At 38.4% G+C, this 9,689-nt stretch overlaps 1 protein-coding gene across 3 annotated transcripts; it reads left to right on the forward strand.

The window, feature by feature from the left end:
• The first annotated feature begins 314 nt into the window (after nt 1–314).
• Nucleotides 315–9,150, forward strand: LOC114150693 (profilin-2-like). 3 transcript variants are annotated; one of them, XM_028027294.1, is made up of 4 exons: nt 315–421; nt 524–668; nt 2,967–3,159; nt 7,361–9,150. In XM_028027294.1, exons 2-4 carry the CDS (start codon nt 540–542, stop codon nt 7,456–7,458), a joined length of 420 nt encoding a protein of 139 aa, XP_027883095.1. In that variant the 5' UTR covers nt 315–421; nt 524–539; the 3' UTR covers nt 7,459–9,150. The 3 variants fall into 3 exon arrangements, with proteins under 3 accessions (XP_027883095.1, XP_027883094.1, XP_027883093.1); XM_028027293.1 differs by lacking the exon at nt 7,361–9,150 and adding an exon at nt 6,945–7,200 and having other exon boundaries at nt 340–668; XM_028027292.1 differs by having other exon boundaries at nt 351–668.
• Nucleotides 9,151–9,689: the final 539 nt, after the last annotated feature.

Genomic DNA, 9,689 nt, shown 5'->3' on the forward strand with positions numbered 1-9,689 from the left:
TCATATTTGTATACATATGCTTGAGGAATAATTTTTAAAAAATTTGGAAAAATTTAAACCCATTTTGTCCCTCTTCTCAAGAATCACTGGTAAACAAAAGGGAAGGTTATGTTTAGTAAGACTTGGACAATTATGTTACTTAAAATTGATCTTTAAAATATTTATAATATTTATGTTTTATAATTTACAGTCCAAATTCTACTCAATTCCAAGAAAATAGACCCCCCCTATCTTAGGGAATACTAAATTTTTATTGTATTCATCCGCGGCGCAGTATATCATGCACCGAAGGCGTAGGGCGAAGAACGCCTGGCGGAGTGATTTAGTAAGGGCTACACCCAAGTCTGTGTCTGGTCGCAGAGGCTGCTCTTCGTTGCCTAGACCAGAAGAAAACCGGGACGTGACAGAGCCGGGGGTTGAGGTTGCTGGATGCCCGTTAACCATCAAACAAATACTGCTTCTTCTTCGTTGGAGAGACAACCGTGATTTATTTTCACTTGCCGTGCTTTATTCCCCATCCTAGAACTAATATCAATAACATGTCCTGGCAAAGCTACGTGGACAACCTGATGGCTGATGGCAGCTGCCAGGACTCGGCCATTGTGGGCTATACGGACGCCAAATACGTCTGGGCATCGGTTAATGGCGGAGCCTTTTCCAACATTACGGTTAGTGTGCTCTCTGTGTCCTCTGTATGTAGATTAGAACCCTGTAAAATACGCTGTTGATTAAAAAAAAAAACAAAAAAAAAAACGTTTATCTGCATAGCCTGGCCTTGTTGAATGAGTGCGGTACACATGGTATGCAGTGGTCCACCACGAGATGTACACGAACTAGCGTGCATACTTGCTTTTTAATCTTTCGTTACTATTCAGTTACTCGTTTTATGTTTTTAATCCGAAAGGGGTTTCAATTTCCCGAACTGTCCTTATACATGCCCACTACAATTATCGGAGATGACCCAAGTGGTCGGAAAACTGTAGCTAACGGGGTTAGCCATGTTTGCTTCTTATACCGGTCATTTGTTTTGAACATTAAGTAGCCGGTGTGTGTGTGTTAAACGTTACCCATATATAATTTTACATTTTAATACTAGCTTAGCTAAAAATTTATTTAACAATTAAACCTCTGTAGCTGAGAATTCAACCTGAGGAAAGCTGTATGTCGGCATCGGTAATCAAGCTAACGGCTTAGCTCAAATGGGGGTGGTCATCCTCATTGGAAAACCGTTGGAAGCTAATGCTACGAGCTAGCAGCCGTTGGTCTTTTTTTTCCTGTTCGGCTTCTGTGAATCTCACTACCGCCCCTTTTCTCCAAAATGGCGGATACACATTCAGTTTCTTGTCCCTTTATTTTCTATTAGAAAATGTCTCTTATTCTTATTTTGGATTCTGGTGTCTTGACACCAGGATCTTTGTTGAACTGCTGTCTGTTTTAAATACGTTTTCTTTTTTTCAGTATCAATCGATTGCAGCTATGGGTTTAAAATCTTTGTCGGTTGTCCTTCGCGTTTTTCTCGAGCCACCATTTTGTATAAAAAATGTAATTATAATATTACGGGATTTCATGATGCTGTATATGGATTATAACTATATTTTTACGCTTTGATGTGCATTGTGTAACGCCATAAAATGCTGAGCCATGCTACAATACATGAACGTGTTTTCCGCCTTTAGCTAAAGCTACTGGGAGTGTCCACCCCTTCGATCTAAAATGTAATTTTCTCGTCTCTGTCGATCATAATCAGAAAAAATATATTAATGTTTGACACTATGGAAACCACGTTTTTGAGCTAAGCCTTTTTCCTACACTAGTAAAGATGGATCTTTCGAACATTATGGTGGAGAATCGCATATAGACGTCTTTCGATATATAGGGCTTCCCGTGATAGTATGTACTCTTACCCTTATTTTAAAACTCCGTCAAATGTGTATTATATATATTTATCAAACTGCATACAAGTCTATCTGGACTTGAAATATTTATATGTAAATAAAACAACCTGCACATTTATCTGAAAGTTATTCCAAGTAACTAACATTTACAGTTGCAGATGTGATGTAGCCATCAGACTGCAGAACTCAAACATTTTGAAAAAATTTTCATGTTATTACTTCTGTCTTCAGGCAAATTGGATAGAAATCTTTCATATACTTTACTGTCATTGTAAATAATTGAAAATAGAAAAAATTGTATTCAGATATGAGATCAAGAAACTTTTTTGTTTTCTAAGAATGTTTAGATAGATAGATAGATAGATAGATAGATCAGAAGATGACCAGTTTGATTATGGTGAAAAAGTGTCAAACTTTAACTGACCCTTAAAACATGGACATATGCCTCAGTCCCTTTTTAAACATGTTAAATTTCAAAGACAAGGTTTTGGCCTGAGATAAGTTGACATTGCAACACAGAAGTTCTGGTTTTGATCAACTCTGTATAGCAAGTATTCATGGTAATCTGAAAAAGACTTTTTTTTCTTCTTCCTTTCTCCCCTGTCCCTCTTCAGCTCTCTAGTGCCATGACTTTGCACTTTGGGCCTGTACCTTTTTGATAAAAGGTGTTTAAGTTTTTGAAAGTTTCCATTTTTATGTGAGATTAGCTTCTTGTTCTTGGGAGCTAGGATTATCTATTTACACTAAGATTTAATACTTTACCAATTAATCTGGCTTTTAATTTTCTCAGACCTTACTTGATGGTCCTCGGTATGTGTGTGTTTTGTTTAATTTTTTTTTTACTGCCGGCTGAATAGAAAAAAGTCCATGTTTGAATTCTTGTGCCTTCTCTTCTGGGATTGGAAATAAAAGCATCATTGTTAGCCCTTATTCAAATTTAGTAAAGGTGACATTATTTCAAGACTTGAATATCTAAATATCAGATCTCCTTGAGAACATGTTTTCTGTCTGAAAACTTGTATCTCAACTCTGTCACAATAAAGAAATTTGCTTTACATTTTTTCTTTTTAGGCATCAGAAATCGACGTGTTGGTAGGAAAGGACCGGGAGAATCTCTTCACCACTGGGCTGACCATAGGCACTAAAAAGTGCTCAGTACTCAGAGATAGCCTGTCAGCTGAAGGGGACTGGACAATGGACGTCCGGACAAAGAGTCAAGGAGGAGAGCCAACATACAATATAACTATAGGCAGAGCAGGCAAAAGTGAGTACAACATTAACTATAGTTTACATATTTTCTGCATTAAAGTTCTGTTTCAGTCTGCATTTATTTAGTATTCCTAGATTTTCTTTAGTGGTCGTGTTGTGAGTGCATGTTGTGGAGGTGTTGAATGCACCCTTTCCTCAATATATGATAGGTATGAATTCTTCTCTTTGGAATTTTGTTATGATGGGGGAACAGTAGTACTGAAACTGTTCTTGCTGCAGAAATGTGTTTTTCAACATGTTTTGTGCAGCACCTTAAGAAGTTTATTTGAATAGAAAGGCATTTTGTCTTAACATTAAATTTAAACTGAATGTACGTGTTAGCGTAGGCTAAGGACATTTTTCTCTCATAATTTAGTGGTGCTTCATAATGTCGCAGCTTTTAGTAGGAACATGTTTACATATTTATGAATCATTACATATTATCAGTTTATGTTGGTTGTTTTAGTAAAAATTTAGTTTTTACACTTTCCACCAATTGTTGCTACTGAGAAACTGCATAGTCTAATTTACACAAATCTGGCCTATTTAAAAAATATAAAAAATAAAAATGTCATGCATAACCTGTTATAACAAGGTATGGTTAAAAGTGTGTTCAGAACTGATTTAGATGCATAAAGATTAAATGCCACATCTCGCAGATGGCATTGTCTCAAAGTGCCAAGTGGTCATTTCATTAGTGATGCAAAATCAGGTGAAAATGTTATCTTGTACAAATGTGCATCCTGGAGGAACTCCTCCCTCTTCCAACAGACCAAGCACTACACCATGGCCCTGTCTGTCCTAACCCAGTTGGTAACATGGCATCATCTTGTAGCAGTCATTCGGTGCATAGGCCACTTTGCCATTCCACTTTGTGGAAATGATTACCTGTATGGGACTGGGAGGGGGCTCTTTTTCAACTGTGGGAATAACAGTGGTGTAGAAGACTTTATTTTTAGGTTCTATCAGGTCTAGAAGATTTAAAACAGACAATTTTGAGCTGTGTGGGGGAGAAAAGAAAATTTCAATAGAGGTGTGCTGATTGATCAGCCACCAATCAAAATCAGACGATTTCCGTGAAAAAGTGTATGATGGGTGATTGCTGATCACCAAAAGCGATCACCTATATCTCACTTCGCAGCCTGTGTGTGCAGCTTATCTCCTATTTCCTTCACATTATGCAAGTGCGTGGCAACAAAACCTAAGCGATGCCGTGTGGAACTTTAATGCTTTGAGAGTGAATGGGGACGTTTGCGTGTTGCGGTGGAAAATTCAGGGTTGAAGGGTACGAATCTATTATGAGATTTAAAAAACTGATTGGAATCGGCAGCAAAAAACCTTATCGGAGCATTCCTAATATTGAATAAATGGCAAAACCATTGACACCTAGCATAGTGCTGTCTCTTTAGTATGCTACTGGCAATAGTTGTTGCCATGTTTGCATATTAAAAGATGCATGCAGGAACAAAATTGTCATACATCAGTAGATAACTACTTAAAGAACATATTTACCATATATTCTGCTTTGTTTATTAAAGCATTTTGACTTCCTGTTGTACAAGTTTGAGAAATTTACCTCCAAGAGTACTGACGGGAAGTAAAGAGGTCTTGGTCATGTGACCATTCACTCTAGCCACATGAAACAGTTGCTGTGAGCGGAATTAAATGGGTTAAATATCAAATTGATATTTGCACATTTAAGCTGTAAACCTTTTGAGCTGGATGTCTGATGCTCAAAACAAAGCTACATGATTTTTGTCTTTCATGACTCAGAATTTAAACTTCTCTTTGGACCAATGAACAATCTGGCAATTAGGATAGTGGTGATGACTAAAACTGTTTGGTGTCAAAGACTAGCCTACTTTAAGTGAAATTAAATGATTACTAAATTAACAGGCCCTCTCTATTGCCCCTTTTTTTTTTTTTTTTTTTTTTTTTAAACATTCTCCATAAAATAGTTGCCTATAAAATTAATTCAAGATGCCTTTATGGATTTGTCTGTCATGGCGGTTTCTATGTTGTCTGTTTGAACCCATGTGCACCGTTTCCTCTACTGTTAATGCTTTCAGGTGAGAAAACAGATTTCTATTTTCTAACTGAAAACCTTTTCTGGGGGAGGATTTCCTTAAGCCTCCATGAACTGCATGCAATGTCTGCCTTTCTGATTAACACAGCCCACTCTAAAAAGTAACTGTTCCCCTGTGGAAGGGTTTGGGTGCTTCACGGTGCTCACATGTATTGAGGAGAGGTACCCTAAGCATGCTGCTACTTGCATGTGTCTTTGGTGATGTTGGTGAGAAGCTTCATTATCTTCCCTGCTGCTGGTGTAGTGAATATAGCAGGCAGCTGTGTATAGCACTAAGACACCCAAAAGGGCTATGTGTTGTAATTTAATTTAACTAAGTGATAAAAAATGTGATACATTTTGTGTTCTAGGTTCTTGAGATAAACTCCTATTTCTCATCTAATTTCTAAAGTTTACTTGGAAAGTCTTTTGTTCTAGGAAATGTAGACATATTGTAGGATATAATCTTGGTATGTTTGGGTAAAATTTCTTGCTAATCACTAACATACATTACAAAACAAGTGACCAAAAGGAACAATGAAACCACCATTTTTAATGCTCCAGTTTCCTTTAAATGACAAGAATTTATAACATTTTTCGCTTTGGTTCAGCTTCAGCAGTAATATTAGCACATTTGTGTGTTCACAATGTTGGATTCTAAACTTTATAATTTATTAACGTACTTTGAGATCCTTGACTGAATTGGCTCAGTTTGTATGCGCAGCGTGCATGGACATTTGGCAAAAAAAAAAAAAAATTGAAGTAACAACTTACTTCTACCTATTCAGTAACATGTACCACTTTAATCACAAAATCTCTAGCTTCTTAAAAGGGCAGTATTATGTAAAATCAACTTTTTGAACATTACAACATGTTGCAATATTATCTCATCAAAAAGGTACCTGGCGAGTTGCCTTGAGTATTTCATGCATATTGAGGAATCAATTAATCTCATTCGAGGTGAGGCTTCTGTCCGGAGCTGCACTTTCCGATCTTCCACCTCACAGAGCATCCTCCCACGGCTCCTTCAGACTAGCTGGCAACAATTAGTAAACATGTAGTAGAACTGTGCATCTGCGGAGCTCAGGATACTATTGCGTACAACGCAGGTAAAACTGTTAACGGAGATGTGCTGTTATGACTTCCAGAAGGTAGACAGAGGTTCAATTTAAAGACACCAAATTGCAAAGTCAAAAAAATTTTACGCCATATTTGATATACAGCATTTTTTATAACTGAAGTTAACGGTTACTTGATTGTGCGATAAAATAGCACTGTGGCTTGAAAATGCATAATACTGCCTTTTTAACTGTTTTAATTTTATTAGCCTTTTATACTCAGAAATTTTCCTTGAAGCACCATTCTTAAACAAAATGGGTCACTTAAACTCCTTGTGAAAATGCTGAGCTTTAATTAGGCCTTGCACAGACTTGCTGCACTATGCTTCTGCTTGTTCTCGTCCTAACGAAAGTACACTGTCAAACAGGTTGCATGCAACACATCTTCAATCATGTCCTACTCACTCTGTCTAATTGTAGTAATATGTCTCATCACCAGCAGCACTGATGAGAAAATTATGGTTTCTCCCTCATACAACCTTCCAACCAAAGGCACTGCACAGCTTTTCGTATGGTTCTTCATCTTGCTTGCTGCTTTTTGGCTCTGCTTGTTTTTTCTCTTCACCTGTGTGATCTCAACATCCCTTCTAAATGTTCCTTCTGTCTCTTTTCTTTCAGTCTTGGTCTTGGTAATGGGCAAAGAAGGGGTCCATGGAGGCGGATTGAATAAGAAGGCATACTCGATGGCAAAATACTTGAGGGATTCAGGGTTTTAGATTAGAAGTAGCTTTTGTGGTGTACTAGAGGGAGGAAAAAAATTAAAGGAAAACAAAAAAAAAGCAAAAAACAAAGCTCAAAAGGACAAAAAAGGTTTCTGTCAAGCTCGCATCCCCCCACCACACACACACACACACACCATACACAGGCAGTCTCATCAAATAAAACCCCCCAGGAGCATTTAATGGTGCAGGGCTCAGACCCAGCCTAAACGGTGTAGTCCCATATTTATCAGAGGTAGAACAAAGTGTTTTTATTTTCCCATCCCTGCTCTCATCATGCTGCTTCAATTTTTTTTGTCCTTTTGTGTACTCCAGCATTGGTTCTTGTCATGGGAAAAGATGGTGTCCATGGAGGACAGCTCAACAAGAAAGCATTTCTGATGGCTGAGTACCTGAGGAAGGCCGGCTACTAAAGCAACCTGTAACCAGCTACCTAGCAGTTCACCCTTGCCACCCTGTTGCATTTGACACTACTTCCAGTCCTAGTTTGTAGTTTGTTTTTCTGCCTTCTCTCCTCCCCATTTCTTTCCTCCCTCCCCATTTATCCTCGAACCTCTTCCCTCCACACATTCGCTCTGTGTATTCTTATCTCCTTTCAAGCACTCTTATGTTTATCCATAGTAAAAATGAGCATGTTGCTAAACAGGATGTCATGACAAATCTACTTTACCAAGACCAGCAAAAAAAAAAATTGGCAGAACTTAGACAAAGGAAGCTATAGCATCAATTTGTAAACTATCCTTGCTTTTGTGTTTTATGGTACTCACCACTAAATCTTCTCATATCACACACACTCCCTCCTTGAGCAGCCTATGCCTTTGGAGCGTTTGAGCTCTAACGAAGCTCGTCATGTCTTCCTTTATTTCCTCCATGTCCAGGAGAGGAGACTGTCTACATGTTATCCTCAACAAACATCACACTAACTTCCTCCTTGCCAAATTATTTAGCTCCCCCCATTATTTTGGCTTAAATCAGATGACACTAAATCATATCTCACCCTTTATTGAACACTACCCACCTCTCTCAGCAGAGTTGCTGTACTGTCCTGAATCAGTTTTGATAGAAGTGGGGTTGGGATCAGTTCAGTTCATGACATCCAGATGCAGTTAGTCCTCCCCATCCCCCCTTCCCACCCTGGCATCACAAACTTCCCAACTACACAAACTCCATGGACATTCCACAGTAACAGGCTCAGGCACTTAACACTGTTTTGTTTGCCATCTGTTAAGTTTTTTTTTTTTTGGAAAGGCTGCCATTTTTTTGGACAGTAGCTATCCCAGCATATACCAATCTGGAGTGTGTCCAGTTTGAATTTTGTTTTTTTATAGGACCAAGTGTAGTTGCAGCCCGGGTGTTTATACAACTGCTCCAAATCATGTGAAGGATGACTAACTTTTTCTGATGAAGAAAAACTGTGACCAGGCGGAGATGTTGTGGCTAAAACTAAAAGGGGAATGGGGGGGGTGTACAGGGCAGGTAAGGGTGGGAGAATCTGGAAAATTAAAAAAATCCTCACTATTACTGTTGAAACAACTGCATTTGTACAAAGCCATGCTGTGTTGACAACTGCATAACTGTGGAATAAATTGCCTTTATAGTCAACTGAGCTACGGGGGGCGTCTGTTGATCTGTCCACGCTCAGAACTGCTAACTTTAACGTCCAACTGAGAAACACCTAATTTCTAAAAGTAGAAATGACACTCGATGGGAGACGAGGGTATTGGTTGGAACAAAGATGCTCATGGTTGTCTTGTTGAAATATAACTACAGAACCTGTGTATCCTGTGCCATAATGTAGAGCTCTGTAAGATGGATTTTACCCACTGTTGGCTACGGAGTCATTTCATCGGCACTTTTTTTTTTTTTTTAATTTGTAGCTTCAGCTCCACTGTCTTAGGCCTTGTGGGATATGTGTACTCAAAAACACTGTTCAAGTCCTGTTAGCTGATCTGTTCATTTTCTTTCCTCACCACTTTATTTTTTTTTTCTTGCATCTGGGATACAGTCTTTAATGCATCTGATGTTGTATGCATAAACCAAGAAATGCCATAAATTGATTTATCACCTTGTTTACAGACAGATCAAATAAATTTATTCCAACCAGATAAATGTTTACTCTGTTCTTTTAAATGTCTTGTGTTCATTTTATGGGAAATGTGGTCTGACCTGCTCTAATCAGACCTGGGTGTATGCACTTCTAACTGCAGATTTAATCAAAGTTCTCATTGCAATTAAGTTTTAATACTTTGTATTTTCCTGTAGAAATGTCAAACTCTTAAAATTGGTTATGTTGCATCTTAGAAGTATCTGTTTTAAAAAGTTTAACCAGTGTATGTTTTCCTCTTACTGTAAAGTCAGATTGTTGGTCATTTCACTTGTGCAGCAGCTCCTGATGGCTGCTTTCAGACTAAACAACTCAGGGTCAGCTCTCTGAAGGGCTGCATACTTGCCAGGGTCTTTAACTTTTTCTGGCTCCATGTCAGCCTGAAAATGCGCGAGGGGCAAGAGCTGATGATCAGTGCTCACCTTGCAGGGGTGGGCAACTCCAGGCCTCGAAGGCCGGTCTCCTGCAACTTTTAGATGCATCTCTACTTCAACACACCTGAGTCAAATAATGTTATTAGCAGAACTCTGACTGCACTTG

The sequence above is a fragment of the Xiphophorus couchianus genome, chromosome 9 (assembly GCF_001444195.1).
Source record: "Xiphophorus couchianus chromosome 9, X_couchianus-1.0, whole genome shotgun sequence".
NCBI lineage: Eukaryota > Metazoa > Chordata > Actinopteri > Cyprinodontiformes > Poeciliidae > Xiphophorus > Xiphophorus couchianus.